At 35.3% G+C, this 18918-nt stretch overlaps 3 protein-coding genes across 7 annotated transcripts; 2 read left to right on the top strand and 1 right to left on the bottom strand.

Moving 5' to 3' along the window:
* The first annotated feature begins 10 nt into the window (after window positions 1–10).
* On the top strand, window positions 11–2569 carry LOC118272651 (uncharacterized). 2 transcript variants are annotated; one of them, XM_035589277.2, is made up of 5 exons: window positions 11–256; window positions 328–372; window positions 809–1284; window positions 1473–1644; window positions 2057–2569. In XM_035589277.2, the coding sequence occupies exons 1-5, from the start codon at window positions 175–177 to the stop codon at window positions 2290–2292; spliced, it is 1011 nt and encodes a 336-aa protein (XP_035445170.1). In that variant the 5' UTR covers window positions 11–174; the 3' UTR covers window positions 2293–2569. The 2 variants fall into 2 exon arrangements, with proteins under 2 accessions (XP_035445170.1, XP_035445169.2); XM_035589276.2 differs by having other exon boundaries at window positions 1473–1677.
* A 23-nt stretch (window positions 2570–2592) lies between these two features.
* On the bottom strand, window positions 2593–6657 carry LOC118272654 (methyltransferase-like protein 22). 4 transcript variants are annotated; one of them, XM_035589281.2, is made up of 6 exons: window positions 6475–6657; window positions 4953–5031; window positions 4491–4601; window positions 4046–4237; window positions 3493–3660; window positions 2593–2935 (listed from the first exon to the last, which is right to left on the bottom strand). In XM_035589281.2, the coding sequence occupies exons 2-6, from the start codon at window positions 5029–5031 to the stop codon at window positions 2637–2639; spliced, it is 849 nt and encodes a 282-aa protein (XP_035445174.2). In that variant the 5' UTR covers window positions 6475–6657; the 3' UTR covers window positions 2593–2636. The 4 variants fall into 4 exon arrangements, with proteins under 4 accessions (XP_035445174.2, XP_035445173.2, XP_035445176.2 ...); XM_035589280.2 differs by lacking the exon at window positions 6475–6657 and adding an exon at window positions 5889–6047; XM_035589283.2 differs by lacking the exon at window positions 6475–6657 and adding an exon at window positions 5918–5941.
* A 385-nt stretch (window positions 6658–7042) lies between these two features.
* On the top strand, window positions 7043–18481 carry LOC118272650 (protein disulfide-isomerase). Its single transcript, XM_035589275.2, has 10 exons — window positions 7043–7325; window positions 7499–7696; window positions 7916–8187; window positions 9286–9453; window positions 10549–10658; window positions 11583–11703; window positions 13772–13938; window positions 15436–15601; window positions 17007–17096; window positions 17664–18481. The coding sequence occupies exons 1-10, from the start codon at window positions 7181–7183 to the stop codon at window positions 17709–17711; spliced, it is 1485 nt and encodes a 494-aa protein (XP_035445168.1). The 5' UTR covers window positions 7043–7180; the 3' UTR covers window positions 17712–18481.
* Window positions 18482–18918: the final 437 nt, after the last annotated feature.

Raw genomic sequence — 18918 nt, 5'->3', positions numbered from 1 at the left:
ACGGAACCCACACTTTAGAAGAAATTCTAACGAGGTTATAAAAAGAGTTCAGATACTCACAAATAACTCGTAGCCGAAAAAAATATTAAAATTAGAACTGTCAACGGTAACCAAATAAAGAGAAAAATGGAAAGCCATTTGACAAAGTTCACAAACTGAAATTTGTTGTTAAATATGTCACATTCGAGGAATGCACACAAATTATCTGATAAAAGTAGAACAGACATTCCGGCAACCGATAGAAATGAGGACGAAGGTAAGTCGGGTGGCGGGTGGCGTGACGCCGCGCGCGACTTGTCAAGTGATCCAATGTATTGTTTGTTGTAGGAGAAGTTATAAGTTGTAACGCCACCGAGAGCTGCACTTACGCTGGTATGTATGTCTGCGTGTTTTTGCTATTTACAAATTATAATGGTGTCCAGGCGTCGTAATTATTGAAGTACCTACGTTTGGTGAAGGATTAAACAAGTGTCTAATTTTTGACAAGTCATTTAGGTACTGGGGGATAATGTAATAGGGGTGATGACGGGGTATGAAAATTAAAAATCTATCTATTTAGTCCGTCAGTTAAGTGAGAAAAATATTACACGGATTATTTTGTCATGTAAAATAAAACGAATCAAAGTTTAGGAGTGGAAGCAAGTACGTCATTTCTACGTATAAAAATGTTCTTAGAAGTGACGTCAAGCTTAAAAAATATACCTATGTGTCTAATAATTTTAAATAATCTACACGACGGACTTTAAAATAAAAATTAATCATCTATCCTTCATTTATTTTTTATTTGATGATTGTGAATTCATTACAGTGACTGTTTCGAAGAAACCCTCCCCCTCGAGCGAGGAAGGTGCCTTGTGTTCTGGCCAAAAGTCGTTCATAAGTATACATTCAACTGACCAGTTGTGTCAAGTGGCCTACGTGGACAACCCGACGAACCTCGAAGAGTGCAACTTGGAAGTCCTGAGCCTCAACGAAGTGTTCCCTTCGACGTCAGAAGAAAGCCTCTCGAACGAAGATGATTCACCAGTTCAAAGAAAGCAAAGAAACTCTAACAAAAATAAGGCAACAATACAAAAGTGTCAATCGGAAAACGCAGAAAAGTCGTCTTACATGCCAACAAACAGTAAGTCGTCGACCGGGTCGCGGCAGAAAGAGCCCGTCGAAGGCCAAGCTTCGGTGTATTCTGACTTCGACATACCTAAAAGTACATTGTACGTGGTGGGAAGTAATCCCGGGGAGCCGAAAATGTCGTATCCTGATCCGCCGAAGAAAATATCTAAGACGGTAAAGTCCTACTACTTACATAGGTAGATAGTTACACATTTGATCGTCTCTTCTTAAGAAGCAGTTCCTTAAATTAGGAGTTCCTTAACCTGTGCATTAGGTATGGGAAATAGCTCTCTTCGAGCTGAAAGCTTCACCCAAAATTCCGTAGACTACACGATTGTCAGATCATTGGCCCATTGTTCTAGATGAAAAAGTTTCTGCGCAACATAGATAAGCACAAGAACGAGCAGAATAACAAGAGCAGCGAGAAGGCGATAAGCAAGCTGACGACGATGCGGGGGATCCTGAAGGACGGGCGCTGCGGGCCCGAGTGCACCGGGGACTCCTCCGTGCAGGGCACCGAGGAATACAATACCGGTAAAGCTAACTACGGCTACGTAACTGATATAGGTACCTTATCACAATCATGTCTCTTTTGCCTTCCGAATTGATGATTAACCCGTAGTATGCCGGGAGCGCAGATCTATGAGACTGAGACACAATGAGTTTTCTATGGTCTCGTATACCAGCACACAAGGGGTTAATAATCATCATCCTTCATCAATTTTTATACAGGTTGTTAGGGTTCTGGTTTATTTTGATAACGAATTGTCCAGTCTTTTTATACAGGCTGTTACCCAATTTTCGATACTTCGTCCCAGTATTGTAAAAAACGAGAAAGTTTGCAAATGGCTTCTATTGACAAGGTTAAGAATTAAAGAAGCACGAGGGGTTGTATTACCAAAAGTATAATGTAAGTACCAAAAATATAATGTTAATTTGTTCACAGAACATCTTACACTACCATTCGCAATGGATTTTGGAGCGCACACATACAGTAAGCAGAGTCCGGACAAAAACGTGACATTTAACACGCAAGTGGTGATCATCCACTTCACGGGAGACCTGTGCGTGGGGCAGAGCGTCGAGACTCTCAGCAAGGAGAAGGACCAACAAGCGAGAAATTCCGAACTAAGGAAAACTTTCCTCACAAAATACAACGAGTTTTGGCCCACACAGAAATAATTTTAAGCCTAGATTGTAATTTCCAAGTTTGTCTTTAGTGAGATTACCTATTTAACGCAGCGTCACTAGGAAAGTTCGCCAAAAACATGGTATAAGTTATTGGAAACGTTTATATTTATACACAATATTATTTATTTGTAACATGTTCAAATTTATTTAGTAGCGTTTTGTCCCACGTTTATTTATTTGAAATCTAATGGATTCGTATGCTTACTTTGTAGCGCTGAATTGTGTAATATTCGGGAAACGAAATTGAAATAAAGGTTATACTAGTTTACGAAGTTTTTTTAATGAAATGTCTTATGTTTGGTTACAAAATAATATTTATTGTCTTTTAGGTTCAATTAGATAGGTGTAGATGAGATTTTCCATAGAACGAGGTCTTTGACTCGGTCGTAGGTGAAATACTTGGGGAAGTCTAGAGGTAGTTGTTGTATGTCCCACGTGGAATGTGCGTTCTCTGTCTTGACTTTGTCTAGCAGAGTGAGGAATGTCTCGTAACAGGGCGCCACCGAGTCGAGGTGCTCTATCGTGAACACGTACCGCTTTTCTAACACCATGTATAACGTTTTGGGTGGCTCCGTGTTCAGTATCTTCTGTATGGTCGACACGAAGGCCGCTGTTAAATCGTCGTCGTATATTACTGAAAAATAATTGAAATATTCTGACTTTGTCAATCGAACAAATGGTCCCAATAAAAGCTACCGCGAGTGAATTCACCGCTATGATTGCTAGTGCTGGGAAAAGTCTTTTCATTCTCTCGTCCAATAAATTGGCTAATGCCATTGCAGTCATTCATTGGACGTTTCATTTTAGACAGCTACAGTGATTGGACATACAAATATCTAGTACCTTTACGGCGCATTCCAATAAACTACGGATCGTTGAATTTGCTTACGAGCCGTAGAATTTTGACATAAGCTCCATACAAAATGTGTCAAAATTAGTATGAGTATTATACGAGTAGTACTCGCCATTAGTACGAGTTTGCATTACGTTGACGCGAGAGCGCGGTCGCCGCTTTGGATTGGTCGACACGAATGAACCAACCAATCAGAGCGCCGAACGCGTTCTCGTTTCAATCACGTTAAACGTAAAACAAACTCGTACTAAGCCTTCTGTCTGCGATCATAGATTTGGGATTTGATTTGGATCGGACAAAATATTATTAAGATTTAGTTATAAATAATAGATGCTTACCATCAGCAGCAATAATGATGCTCGCGTGTTTGACTTCAGTCAACAAGGCGGGGCTCCACGCGGTGTCGGTGAAGTCCAGCGGCATTACTTTAAATTGTGACTTTACCAACTTCTTGTTGTACTTGGCGTTTAGTTTAATTAGGTCTAGTATACCGCCCATGTTGATATCTGAAACAATAGTGGGATATTTGGTTGAAATATTTGTAATATTTTAGTGGTTATTAGACATGCATAAAATGTATTTTCTGTAAGTAGTCGAGTGATACCAAGTGCGACTACGAAGCAAGATATCTCGGGTTCGATTCCTGGGTCAGGCATTACGGGGTTATTCGAAAACAATCTAAGTAAGAATCTGAAAATGTGCCCAGTATTATAGTCATAGGCTCACCCCTATTACATGGGGATCTTAATCTTGTAGATATTAAATAATTTATGGTAGCAGCCTGAAAATCAAGGTAAATTTAGTCCAGTTTATTATTTAAAATTATAACAGTTATTTATTTAAAAAGTTTCATGCACAACCACCACTAGGTAGGTACCAAAGACTATTTACCTGTGCAAATAACTTTCTTAGCATACAAAGCGGCAACAAAACTGGTGAGCCCGGTTCCCGCGCCAAGCTCCAAAACGCTCCGATTGGTCAGTTCCCCTTTCAAGCCGAGGTGTATCAACCAATCACCGAGGAGGAACGCGCCCCGCCATACTTGTAGGCCTACTAGCGCGATTTTGGTTTTGGAACTGTGTTCTGAAAATATTATTAAAGGAAATGTCTCTGATTTGTATATTCTACATTTTCATTGCTATTGGTCTATTGCTATTTTTAGCATGGGATCAAACTTTTATGTTGTTGATTGCCTCGTAATCGTGTGACGACTGCCGATAAAGAGGCTCGAATAGCTTTTCAGTAAAGTTACTTTTTTAATTTTCAAAAATCTTAGAACAGTACCTATACTTGCTATCGGATTTGTATACGAAAAATAGAACTCTATGACCCTTACCAATTTTAATAACTTCTTTCTGTGGCCTCTCGATGTCCAGGTCATCATCGTCATCATAAGTGGCACTGCTTCCAGCTTTAGGCAACAGGAATGGAAACTCTGATATCACATCTGGAAAACAAAAAGAAAAAAAAAGTATTAGGTATTTTGAGTGATTGATTAGGGTGTGAATAGAATCTATGAATTAAAAATAGAATACACAGTGGTAGAAGCTAAAGCATCAGACTAGATGGTGCTCTACCTATTCTGCCTACTCCTATGGGCCATAGGTGTGAATTTATGATGTATGTCTTGTATGACAGTACAAAATGCAACTAGCCATGTACCTATATGCCTAATTTACGAAAATTTTATCCATAAGGGAACTAGATAGCAACCACACAAAATATTAATATAATATTATATGTTTTATATCACCTGTGATTCATAAAAAGTAATAAAACGTCACCATTTAATACTCACTTCCTTCGGTGCTGGGTGATAATTTAGTTTTATAATCATACTCCTCATATATCTCAGATGTCACCGTCAGTTCTGGCATCTAAAATCATAACAGGATCCAGTTTTATGTACAAAACACACGAAATTTATGTTTGTTTGAATAAAATGTGGCAGTTTGCATGTTAGAAAAACATTTTTATTACTAGATGAAGTGTGAATGGCTTGTGAAATGAGTGAAAAATGTAAATATTTTGAAAGCAATCTGTAGTGCATGTTGCAGTGTGACTCAGCCAGGATTTATGTTATGCTTTTATAAATGGTGTTTACATTCAGCTTTGCAGTAGGGTTGTACAAGTTTTGTTTTGAAAATATTGAATGGTTTTCTTAAAAAAAGTAACTGTTTTGTTGTTATCTGTGGTTATTTTAATTTATGTTGAATTAAAATTATTCTTGGAAATAACTTGACTAAAATTGTGTATAACTGTTAAAATTTTGATTACTTCTCCTTCTAATATATTTTGCTTCCTGTAATTGTATTTTACTATTAAAATGTTTGTGTTAGTTTAGATGAATAATATACAATGTTTGATATTTTTTTTAAATATTTATAATGCATGGTTTAATCAAGACAAAATCAGGAAGTCACATTGATATTGAACTACACAGCACTGATTCTAATTTAACACATTGATTATAAAATAATATTTTAATACATTTTAGAATAATACAAATTAATTATTCACATGGAAATCATTAGATAAATGCTCACTGTACATTTAAATATCTACACAACTCCACAAATTTTGCACACACACATCACAAGAATATAGTACTAGTACTACACATTTTAAAATATTTTCACTAGTATTACGTAATTACATTCACTATTCAATGGAATTTAATAATTTTACAAATGAATAATATTAAATATTTATTTTTAAATTAATTTAAACAGACCTTATTTTATGAAACTCAATATTAATTACCAGAGACAATAAGCTGACTTTTTGCCACTGTTAATGAGGAAGGACATTGGTACAAAAATTGGAATCGGTCCAATATTAAAACTTCTAAAATAAATCTGTAATAGTGTGGTATGCATGCCAGCTTTTGTAATTTACTATGCTTTAGGCGTGTTTGTTATTTATGCCGGTCACGTGGGCGGGAAATACTATGATGATGATGATGTTCTTTAATGGAATTTGTTCCAATTAAATATGGTAGATGCTATGGTGCTGTTTCTTTTTTGTTATAAGGTGATTGTGTACAAAACCATGCCGCCATGGAGAACCCACATATTTAACAAGATAATTAAAATTATTTTATAACAATCCTTGACAATAGGGACGATGATTAAAAAATTTGTTTTGAAAGTCTACTACTATCAATAATTAAAAGGAGATGGACATGAGATACATCATTGCGATTTGAAGGAAAAGGAGTACACTGAATTACTAGATGCCATATTTTAGTGTTAGAGCAGTAATGTTATACGATAACAAAATAAAATAATATTTAAATTGCAAAAATAGTAATACATTACCTTCCTCAAAATTAGTCTAGGAAGTTATTTAATAACAGTTCACGTCTTAGCTTCACAATAACCCATGTTATGATCTATTTTGGGATTAAAATTCATTTAATTTTTATAATATTTAGCACAATTTTTGTTTGTTTACTTTTTGTAACTCTTGCGTTGACACTATTGACACTTGACAGAACGGAATAAGACTGTCATTAACAGGTGTCAATTTTAAGCAGCTGTTTGGTATAGTTCTGAAATGATAAAAATATACATAATAAAAATCTTTTCTTAAAGCGCATTAAATTATAATGTAAATAGACTGAAAATAAATTTATCTGGGTTTTTAATCAGAGTTCAGTAGATAGGGAATCAAGAACGTTTAAAGGCGCTTATTTTAAAATGACCTGACACATTGCGTGGCTATGAAATACATATTATTTTATTGGTCCTGTTTATTTTTCTTATTAGAATCTGTTTGTAGGAGTTTTACTGAAATAATTGATTTATCTTTAGATGTCAGGTTAGTGTAAAAAGTAGGATGTTCAATTATCTACCTTTGCCATCGTCATTCTAAAAATGTCACGTATTAACCAATCACAGCTCTACACACGATCGACGCTGCCACGTCAAGTGAGACGGGAGTGAGTGAATGAAGTGGCACTATTTCGGCATTTTGTAAAGTTTCGTCTTCGGAGAAGGCTTGTAAAGTGCCGTATTTTTCAACATGAGAGTAATCTTATTTACGGCGATAGCCCTTTTGGGCGCCGCTTTGGCTGATGAAATACCCACAGAAGAAAATGTACTCGTGCTGAGCAAATCCAACTTCGACGGTGCAATCTCATCAAACAACTTCATTTTAGTTGAATTCTGTAAGTTTATATGATTACTGTTTTTCTTTTGTCTTTTCTTGAATGTGGGATTCAAAAATTGATCCTTAGTTAGTAATTTTTTCTTTAAAATGCGATTGAAACGAGCGTCGGCATGGTTGCGTTCATGCCGGCACGTACCGAATGCCTTTGTGAATCATTCATGATAATTGCAGATGCGCCATGGTGCGGTCACTGCAAGTCCCTCGCTCCGGAATACGCCAAGGCTGCCACCAAATTGGCGGAAGAAGAGTCCTCCATCAAGTTGGCTAAGGTAGATGCCACGCAAGAACAAGAGCTCGCCGAGAGCTACGGCGTCAGGGGATACCCGACTCTGAAGTTCTTCAGGAACGGCAGCCCTATTGATTACACAGGTATGTTTATTAAATAATTAACTGGAATTACAGCTTTATCTAATGTTTGCACTAACTTGTCATGGTTCATTTATAATGTTCTTGTAATATTCTGATTAGAATTTGCAATGCTTTGTATGGTTCCAATTGGAGTTATTTGATTGGAAAAGTAAGAAATACGATTTTTGTAGCAAGTTAGTGATGAAATTCCGTATTTTATAAAGTTATATTTTATGGCAGGTGGTCGCCAGGCTGATGACATCATCACTTGGCTGAAGAAGAAGACTGGTCCTCCGGCTGTTGAAGTGTCCTCTGCTGAGCAAGCCAAGGAGCTCATTGCTGCCAACAATGTCATCATCTTCGGTTTCTTCTCTGACTCCAACACTGCTAAAGCCAAGACCTTCACTAGTGTAGCCAGTGCTGTTGATGACCATGTCTTTGCCTTGGTCTCTGACCCTAAAGTTATTACTGAACTGGAAGCTGAAGACGAGGATGTTGTCCTCTACAAGAACGTAAGTACATGTTTCAATTAACATTCACTTAAAATACAGGTACTTAAATCCTCCTTGTAACAAAACTTTTTCTTATTATTTATTTCTTTATTTGAATTTAGCAAAGATCCTAATAAGCATGAGTTTGTTTTATGAATTTTCAGATAAAGTGGGTAGGTTGACAAATAAAGTTCCATATTTTGTGCAGGTATTATTTCAGTAGTGATGCAATTAAAAAGTCAATTGTCACAATGAAATGACTAAAAACATTACACTCCTGTGTGTAGTGTCTTGAATTTACATACTTTTTTTTTTAAGCCAAATTACAATCCCATTACACTCCATTTCTGACATAATACATACATGATAAGACCTCATATTATTAGTGTTGTAGATGATTGGAAGTGTCCTCCATTTGGGTTACAGATAATAAGTTTGTTGGCCTCTCAAAACTAAGATAAAGAAGATGTGATTGCATTCACATTTTGTCTAACAGTTAAACACTACTAGAATCACGTTTGACTGATAACATTGACACATATACCTCATTATCAAAAACCTTATCACTTATCTTACCACCTTTGATTTTTAATTTATACCTTTTTAAATGATACAAATCTTTAATTTCGATATTTCTTTAAGTCTTATTTCTTGTCAACATAGAGATAGTGATTTGGTGTTTTTTGAAATCAAAAATTAAATACAGTTTTGGTTTTTTATCTTGATTTAATATTTCACTGGTATTTTTTTTATACCGGCGCTATTAAGGTGGTTGATAAATTAAATTCTGTAGGTATTATTCAATAAGCAATTATAAAGATTAATATTTCAGCAACAGGTTTTATAGATTCAACAAAATGAGTTGGTTCTTGATTGGGAGTTGACACTATGCTCTCTAGTTTTCCTTATTTAGTTAGTTACCTGTTTACTCAACAGAGTGATGCATTGGGCCTCTATTTTAATAACTATTTGATTTATTAAAAGGCAACATGTCTATACAGAAGTTATAATGCAAGGAAAAAATGATATTTATCCTATAGAACTATAGGTCTGCATTTCGCATATTACTTTTTTAATTTATCTGTATATATGTGTCTTATGTTCTTATTTTGTCATCAGTTCGAAGAGCCCAGTGTGAAGTATGATGCTGAGAAATTCGACGAGGACCTGTTCAAGACCTGGGTGTTCGTTCAGAGCATGCCCACCATTGTGGAGTTCTCCCACGAGACTGCATCCAAGATCTTCGGTGGCCAGATCAAATACCACCTTCTGTTGTTCCTGTCCAAGGTAAGAATCACGAAAAAGTAAAGGAAAATGATGCTAACAAAATAAGGTTTTAATAAAATGTTACAAATTAAATGTTGTTATACTGTCACACAGGATGTGCACAAGATAACAGAGATTACGTTCTTTTAAATTAAAACTAAATTGTTTGTAACTAAACTATTTCAAATGTTGATTTGATTTGATGACTTCAATTCTATTACGATTACAAACTCTTTAGATTTCACGGTTGTTAATTGAAGTATTTTTCTGTACAATGATGAGAATAGCGACATTTAAATTCGTTTAACAGACGGTATAGGTAGTTTGCTATTATTAGTCGGTTAAACCGGTTTTTGACGAGACACCGGCATTGAAAACGGACACGTAAGGCATACATCGATGACTTGTCTCCAAAGAGAATGTGCTCGTGACGTACGATACTGAGAAATTAATCATTGAAGATATTTTTTGCTATAGAATTTGCGGTGATCTTGAAAGTGGTTTGAGTAAGGATCGTGGGATGTAGAGAGACTTTCACGAGTGAGTGGACGAGTAGTGAAGTTACTATTAGACCCGGTGACCCGCCAACGTGAACTTTCGCCTTTCACTGCTAGACAATCCGCGATGCGCATCCGATAATATCAACGTTTACTCTATTTAATACCATCTTTATTTAAATATTCTGGTACCTTCGTTTCGAGATAATTATCGTGGGACTTTTTATTGTTGTTTTTCGACTTAACTTGCGTTTTTATTCGTTTTTTCGAGCTAAAAGAAGTAAATATTAAACGTTAATCATTGAATAATAAATGCCTACAAATAGTATTCGTAGTAAAAATACCGTACATAGACCACCCATCTAGTTAGTTGACGCATGAAAATCGATTTTACACAAATCCTTATCGAAATCGTATTAACATGCATTGATTTGAATTTACAAAAATATCAATAAACCGAAACGGTAGTTGAGCGTGTTAATAGCTAAATACACACTAGCGACATATCTGAGCAAACACGATGGGTTCAACGACCCCGAGGTCGATGAACTTTGCTCGGAGGTTGAGATTGGAGGCTTGTTCCTTTGAGAATTAATAGGACTTTTTTTTTCTTTCGTAGAAAAATGGCGATTTCGACAAGTACACTGAGGAACTCAAGCCCGTTGCCAAGAACTATCGTGACAGGGTTATGTCCGTCGCCATTGACGCTGACGAAGATGAACACCAGAGGTACGTACCATTATCTATTCATGCGTGTATGTAACTGTACATATACAACTGTTTCTATAAAGTTCAATGAATTGTTTAGTGTCTATTACTAGATGAAACAGGTTTTACTTAATGATTCGGATTAAGATGATTTTCTTACTTAATTGTTGAAATAACATTTTTTTATAATATAATTGAAATTAATTGCAACTTTACTTTTAACGACATGAACAATAAAATTAACTTTATAATTCCCTTCCAATACCCACGCTTTCAACCGATAAACGTGTTTCTTTACTACACGACAAAATGTAAATGTCAAGGACGACCAAGGACTTTTCATAATAGTTCATTAAGGCTTCGAACACTTATTTAGAGCCAGTATAAAACTGTCGCGACGGTATTGTAAGGTTACTTAATGACATCCGGAGCTGCGGACTACCTAGCGGGTTTACCGGGGCTCCGGCCCGAAAAGCAGGAGTAGGAACGGGGTGGTTTTTAGTCAGTAAGAGTCTGACATTCCCTCCCGCCTCGCCCAAGGCGGGAGAAGTAATTGGATGATTTTCTCCCCTCAAACAAAAAAGGGTACTTAATGACTGGAAGTAGTTCACAGTAGAAATATTTCTTAACGTTCGGTTCTAAAAAGGTAGTTACTATGGTAATTTCACTTATTTACCGTGACTCGCATGCCTATTGTATTAGCAATAGTACGCACAAACCTGATAAAATGATTTCGAAAGAGGCATGATTTGATTGTTTGAATTTGAATAGGCTGCGGAACGAATAATCCTATTAAAAAGGTTATTTTTAAGATGTAGTAACATTGCATATTTATATCCCAATATTTCCCGAGAGAATTCTAAGTTATACGTGGGCGAAGTCGCAAGAAAACTTGTTCTATGTGTTGTCATAGTCGTCAGTTCTAAAATATAATTTCTTCTACAGAATCCTTGAGTTCTTCGGCATGAAGAAGGAGGAGATCCCGTCTGCCCGCCTGATTGCCCTGGAACAGGACATGGCCAAATACAAGCCCACTAGCGACGAACTCTCTGCCAACTCCATTGAGGTAAGTGTACTTACATAAATATTATTTTATTAAGTTAAAGTCAACATTATTTATTTCAAATAGACCAGGAAAGCACTTTTGAATGTCAAAGCAATAAAAAATAATAAAAATGTAAGTCCTCTAGTAAAGCTATTTGCTTGTTCCAAAGTGTAGATTCCTATGGAGAAGAACGAGCTAAAAACTCCATAGGTTACTCTTTAGCTTTAGATCTTAGGTACTGTGTCATTTGTATTTGTCATGAAAGTTTATTTCATTACGACTGTCTATGGGTGGCGCTGATCGCTTACCATCAAGTGATCCGTCTAACTATCTTATAAAAATATGTGATTGCTTATTATTTTATTATTGGAATGTATCTAGACGTAAAGGCGTAGCGGCGTAGGTGGTCGTAGGAGTTAGATTTCATATTCTAGACTTTCACTTATGACTTATACAAGATATATTTTGAAGCGCGCATCCTAAAATCCTTTATTTCTTTTCTACAAAAATATACATCACGTAAACTCACCAAACTGTTAAGACAGTTTTACGGCGGAATAGACATCTAAGTGCATTACATGTCTTAAATTCTTTTTACCAATTTAAACTTTATGATTACGATAATAACATAAAATTTAACCCAATTACCGACTAGTCTACATTCCTAATTAGTTAAACACAATGGTTGATTACACGTTACTCAGTTACGACAGTGTAATTCACCATATCGATCAACTATACTAATTGATCATACTGGTTATACATTGTACTTCCTTATCTCGATGTACCAATAATAATGCCTTAAGCAATAACTGTTTATTGTCGACCTAACCGTGTTGATGGCTAAGTAATTGATATTCCGTATCCATCGTTAAAGTGAATGAATTATGTTTAACTCACGTAACTTTAACGAGATATTATTGCTCACAAATATGAGCCCTTACCGTGGTTTGAAACTAGTCGTGTTATCTCGCCAAACAGTTACGTGAGTAAACCTTACACATAATTTTTACAAATCATTATCGTGTTAGAGAAATCTGACATGCGATGACGACTAAACTGTTGCTTGACAATCAAATATGCCTTGAGGGTGTTCCAAGACTAATATGATGAATTGAACTATAACTTTCTCATCTAAATGCTATTCAAAATAATTTGTGTCATATTCGAAAGTGACTTAGTAAATGTGGTATTTCAAGTGCTTATAAAAAACATTTGCAGACATCCACGATTAGGCATTCTGAACTTTCTTTTTTAATGTCATAATGGTAAAGTTCAAACTAATAAATATTATATTATGAACTAAAGTAGATATGGTTTTATTATACTATGTCATACAGGAGAATGCAAAAGCCGTTTATACAAATAACAGCTACAATATTCACAGAAATAGCATAAATAACTGAAATACTGAAACTTCATTAATCCAAAAGTCACGGTTTTCATGTCAGTTTCGCTACGCTACTCTCAGACTGGCATGTTTGTCTAAGTAAATTGTACACAATCACACAAACACTAGAATACATTAATGCATGCCTAGAACGTGACATAATGTGTAGGTATCCTACGCAGCATTGCTATGCAATTATATTACAACTGCACAATGACTGACGTACTGACTAACGGATTCTGTTTCCATTTAGAATAGTGGGTAGTACCTTCATACTTTGTCTTGAGGTAGTATGCGCTATTATTGCATTCAATCCAATGAAATAATGTAATATTTATTTATTAATTGATGATTATAACTTTGAAACAAGTACACGTATTGTAAAGTTCATAAGTAATAGTAAAACATACATTTTGGAGCATGTGTTCAAACGATTACTACGAATGGAGTTTCTTGCTCGTCCCTCTCCATTTAAAGCTACACTTTGGAAGGAGCACCTAGCTTCATTGACGGACAGACTGACACTGACAGGCTATTATTTATTTCTTTATTTGTTGACATTTCAAAAATTATTTGATTTTGAAAATTAAGTTGCTATTAGATTTACCTCGCAATCCAATTTTCCTTACCTATTCATGTGTCCGATTGTAAATATTCTCATATTCTGCACGATGTTAACATAATTCTCTTTGTTATCAGGAATTCATCCAGTCCTTCTTCGCTGGTACCCTGAAACAGCACTTGTTGAGCGAGGACCTGCCCGCCGACTGGGCCGCCAAGCCCGTCAAGACCCTGGTCGCCACCAACTTCGATGAAGTCGTCTTCGACAACAGCAAGAAGGTCCTCGTTGAATTCTATGCCCCATGGTAAGTGTATATAATGCATATAGTTGAAAGCGCTAATCTCCAGAACTATAGCTTCGATTTGAAATAATCTTTTTGTGTTAGAAAATCCATTTCTTGAGGTAGGTTGTCGGCTATAAACGCTACAACTAATAGGAGCAGAGCAACAGTTAAAACGGCTTGGGAGTGGTTATTTCGTAAAATCAGGGAATACCGAAAAGAATGATATAAATATCAAGAAACGTATGATAAAGTTACACGAAAGTGTTATTATCACGATAAGATTTGCACGTAGACGTTCGAAATATAGGTAATTGTGACAATATCTATTGATTACAATACTTTATAAAGAATGTTTTTTATATTTGACATTTCCACAACTTAATTCACCTACAAGCTCAAGTAACAAAGAACAGCAAATGTTATAGTTGTATTTATTCAGATGTGCGAAATTAAAAGGATATTTTAATATAAACAATGGGTTTGGTTGCATCATCAGTTTGTAGGCAAATGGCGTGGAAATTCAATGTGGTGTCGAACATGTATTGACAATTGATACCCGCTGTGTACACACGGTGTAACCATTACGCGCATTAGAATTACTTGTTCGTGTTACTAGGTCGGGTTCAAGAACAGACATAATATCACCCGCCACGAAACATGGCCAGAGTATTTGTAGTAAGGATAAATTCGCACTTTGTGTATTCTCACTTTAACTTTCAACACAAATGCCTTTTCTTAATCTTTCGTTAACTTACTTTCTTGTAGGCTAAATTAAAACTCTAATGGCAATAACCATAAAATAATGAGAAAATACATAATCTCTTTTCATGGCTCGAGTGAATAGGTTGCTTCATCGTAGGCAGCATCGTCGTTTATTACCAGGCAAGTTAGCCATTATGTATAAATAAAAATTCGGGAACTTAGGCACTATAAAATCTGGCTATAGTTAATACTGGGGACTATAACCTTATTAGGGTTTCTTGTTACCGTTACTAGGTCAATTCCAAGACTAGACAGACAGACATGCCTACCTAGTTATTTGCTATTTTGTCGCCTTAACAGTGCGTCACATTCCCTCTCGCCTCGTTAGTTCGTATTCAGTGATTCGCAATTAATGCGCTTGTGTCAAACGTCACTGTTGCCTTGTTACTGCTCAACGGCTCGGAAATTGATCATTTACACCATTATGGAAATGTTTTCTCGTGTCTTTTTGATGTTGCTAACGTGTTTAGGCATTTTGTCTAGTATAATTTTGTAGGAAAAATAAATAAACGTTAGGTATTTTAATTCACGAAGGAGGAGATGTAACCTACTTTTCACCTTTTCTTTGTTAGCTATTTTTCTTTGTTAGCAACATCGATAAGATAGAATCTATTTGTTGTATACGGTGTATACCATTCATAATTCCAAAGTGATATTACTTCTAGTTGGGTATTAACATTTATAGCTACGTGTTTAACTAGCCATTTTGTAGTAATATTAATTTATTGAAGATTAATCCAACCATTCCCCCAACAGGTGCGGTCACTGCAAACAGTTGGCTCCTATCTACGACAAGTTGGGAGAGCACTTCGAGAAGGACGATGACGTCATCATCGCCAAGATGGACGCCACCGCCAACGAGCTGGAACACACCAAGATCACCTCCTTCCCCACCATCAAACTGTACACTAAGGACAACCAGGTCAGTACAACATCAGAATAAACTGCAAAATTACCATTTTTATAAATCATCATACCCTACAGCCACAACACGTCAATTGCTGAACATAGGGGAGCCCAATGAGCGTAACAACTTTGAATTCCTTAATTAAATGAATGGTTAGGCACCGATGAATATAATTTAAAATCCCACCCGGCTTATAGATAAACGCTGGGCAGACAAACTCCTTTAAATAAAATATCTAAAATCCATTCTTATTCCAAATCATTAAAAATTACGTGATCTTATCATTATTAGTCTAGTCTATATCTATTTTTCAACCCAATTCTAACGTGAAATCTCTTTAAATCAACGTTAATTAGGTACATTTTTTGTATCGTAATTAGTTTAGTCGAAACATATTGCAGTATACTATCCGTTTCACCGCCAGCGCGCGTGATTATAGCGAATAAGCAGACTTTCTCTATATAATATACCTATATGTATTTTATATCTTATATACGTTTAATGTTTAATATACAAATAATAACAAGAGTTACCTTGACAGCTCATGATTAATACATGTCGATTGGACACGCATGTTCTTATTGTATTTATCGAATGTAAATATGTACTGCCTCAGTAATTGCACTCGATACTTTATTACCTCGTTGGGCGTCAAGTGAAAGAAGTTGGTTAGATAGCCGGATCGGGTAAAGTTAAAATTTTACTCCCAATAATTTGGAGATCGAAAATTTCTCAATAGCAAGGAGTCTAGTGTTGTGCCCGGTAGCAATAAGCTTATTCCTAACTTCTCAAATACGAGGGTTTTCATAATGATTTACACAAAATCTAGACGTGATAGACTTTGTATAGAAAAAGCTATCGTTTCAGAAAGTACATAAGTAGATGAGGTATTAAAAAATATATGTCTCACGGTGTTTTATTCGTCGAGTAATTTGATTATATTATGTCATTATGTTACGGTTATACTTGGTACAGTTCTTCAGTTACATAATTATGTATATATTTATATTGTTACCATGCTATTGCTATTTATTTATATGCTTTGATTCTTATCAAACTATGTAAGGATATTCCATTATTGCTCCGTCACGGTTCACGTTATTACTTGACTATAAAATAATACGAAAGTCATTCGTTTAGTAAGTACTCTTCGTTGAAATGTACATATGTAAATAACATACAGATATTAAACTTATTTATAGCTATTTTATTACCTGGCCCGTATATAGTTAGGTGATTAGGTGACTGCAGAGCGTAATAAAAAATATCAATTAACTTGTAAAAATAAACTTTTATAGTTTTGGGAATACTGCAAAAATAGTTTTCGATATTTTTATACACTCTATAAAGACGTTCGGTACACTTTAATTTAAATTATTATAATATTATATTAACCTTAAACTTTATTATTATTCTACAGGTGAAAGACTACAACGGCGAGAGAACGTTGGCAGCTATGACCAAGTTCGTAGAGACCGATGGTGAAGGCGCCGAGCCTACGCCCAGTGTGGTAAGTTATCAATATTGCTCAGTAAGAGTCTGACACTCCCTCTCGCCTCGTCCAAGGCGAGAGAAGTCATAGGATGATATTCCCCCCTCAAAAAAAAAAAAAGAAAAAGATTAGAGTGTGTACAAAAGAATGATAACGACCGTTTACACGTTGCATAGCAACATAAATTGTAATCAATATTATGATTTACAGCTTATCGCCTACTTATTAAAGTCCTTGGATTTTTTAATTAAGTTAAATTGCTTCCTTTTCGATTCGCATTGTAATTATTAGTTTTATTATTTACCTAAGTTTTTTATACTCCCTCGCAACTTGTATGACGTGTCGTCTCAAGTTTAGGCCACGTAGTTTAAGATTACGTGTAGTTCCGATAACCTCGTTTATCGTATTACATTATGTACAAAGTAAAAACTTTGAAGCTTTAAAATGTACAGTACTTATATATACTTATATAACCAGGAAAAAAAATTATCATTGACATGAAATTGAAAACATTAATAGTTTAACAAATGATTATTTGTGTTAAATATAGAAAATACGTAATTGTTTTATTTCCTATCTTTGCAGAGCGAGGAGGATGAAGAAGACGAACAGCCATCCAGAGACGAGTTATAAGCGCTTGGGGGCCCGTACACTCTCATGAGACTTCCATAGCATAGTACTGTATAGATTATAATTATTTACTTTTATACTGAAACTAACATGTTTGCATTTCACTTGCTAGACTGTTGACTTGTTCTCTAAATTGTTTTAAGGGTTGTACTTGAACGAAGTAAGTTAATAGTACGTATTGTTTGATATTTTATTACCTAATACTCTGTCTATTTGTACACGCGTATCGTCAGAGCGGCCGGATCTCGTGCAAGTGCCCAGTGAAATTAATTTATTTTCTAAAAGCATAATTTATTTTGCATAAACAGCAGCATAACGATAGTTTATGTATGATAAATAAATATTACCGTATTTATAATTTCTGTATCATAATGGTATAATGTTTCACATTCCTTAGTACAAGTTTAGTTACATCGAACAAGTGTTTTGTTGAAGAAGCATTGGCGATATTTTTATATTTTACTTGTACAATAATTCATCACAACAAGTATAATTACTTAAGCAGGATCTTAAGCCGTTAAGTTGTATTTTTGTAGCGTTTTTTATTAAAATTGTTATGTTGAATAGTTCAATCATAAGTACTTGCATTGTCAAATGTATTTAGTGCTATTTTCATAATTATAATTGTTATTGAAGATCTTGAAAATGTAATTTTCTACGGATATTTGGTAATTCTGTCTATACATGTAAATATTCATAAATGTATTTGCCAAATCTGCAATTGTGTATCTATTGTGGATACAGAAATTGATAAATAAACAAAATTAAAACTACTTTGCGATTTTTATTTAAACTGTCTCTAGCACACATCCATAGCACGTATCTATCCATATAAAAAACATAACTTAGCTGAGTCCGTTTCTACCAATGCTAAGCTATGTGTACCAATGAATATGAATGGTGGAAGCCAAACGCATCCACAGCAGCATAGTATATCACATCTCAGTGGAAAATCACATCTCATCTCTTGTCCTACTCCGTTTAAAAATCTTGCAATATCTCGAAAACCAGAGGTACTACTCCTAGCCAAAAAATAACGAAATTTCTGCAATCCCCCTATACACACCTTGTAGGATAGGATGTGAATGACCTTGGGCTGCAATGTGGGCCCGTTTAAATAACGAAAGAAATTATTTTTCTTTACTATCTAAAGACTTCTTGTGCTATTTGAGGGATAACTTTGGTAGACGTAAGACCTACCTTCAATATA

The sequence above is a fragment of the Spodoptera frugiperda genome, chromosome 4 (assembly GCF_023101765.2).
Source record: "Spodoptera frugiperda isolate SF20-4 chromosome 4, AGI-APGP_CSIRO_Sfru_2.0, whole genome shotgun sequence".
NCBI classification, from domain to species: Eukaryota; Metazoa; Arthropoda; class Insecta; order Lepidoptera; family Noctuidae; genus Spodoptera; species Spodoptera frugiperda.
The sequence above is the reverse complement of the archived record's forward strand: the minus strand, read 5'-3'. Positions and strand labels throughout refer to the sequence as shown.

Coding starts and splice junctions, on each gene's coding strand:
- LOC118272651 (XM_035589276.2), top strand. CDS start 175: ATGTCACATTCGAGGAATGCACACAAATTATCTGATAAAAGTAGAACA. Junction 257..327: donor CGATAGAAATGAGGACGAAG/GTAAGTCGGGTG, acceptor TGTTTGTTGTAG/GAGAAGTTATAAGTTGTAAC. Junction 373..808: donor CGAGAGCTGCACTTACGCTG/GTATGTATGTCT, acceptor AATTCATTACAG/TGACTGTTTCGAAGAAACCC.
- LOC118272650 (XM_035589275.2), top strand. CDS start 7,181: ATGAGAGTAATCTTATTTACGGCGATAGCCCTTTTGGGCGCCGCTTTG. Junction 7,697..7,915: donor CAGCCCTATTGATTACACAG/GTATGTTTATTA, acceptor ATTTTATGGCAG/GTGGTCGCCAGGCTGATGAC. Junction 17,097..17,663: donor CCGAGCCTACGCCCAGTGTG/GTAAGTTATCAA, acceptor CTATCTTTGCAG/AGCGAGGAGGATGAAGAAGA.
- LOC118272654 (XM_035589281.2), bottom strand. CDS start 5,031: ATGCCAGAACTGACGGTGACATCTGAGATATATGAGGAGTATGATTAT. Junction 4,602..4,952: donor ATCACCCAGCACCGAAGGAA/GTGAGTATTAAA, acceptor TTTGTTTTCCAG/ATGTGATATCAGAGTTTCCA. Junction 2,936..3,492: donor CATCATTATTGCTGCTGATG/GTAAGCATCTAT, acceptor ATTATTTTTCAG/TAATATACGACGACGATTTA.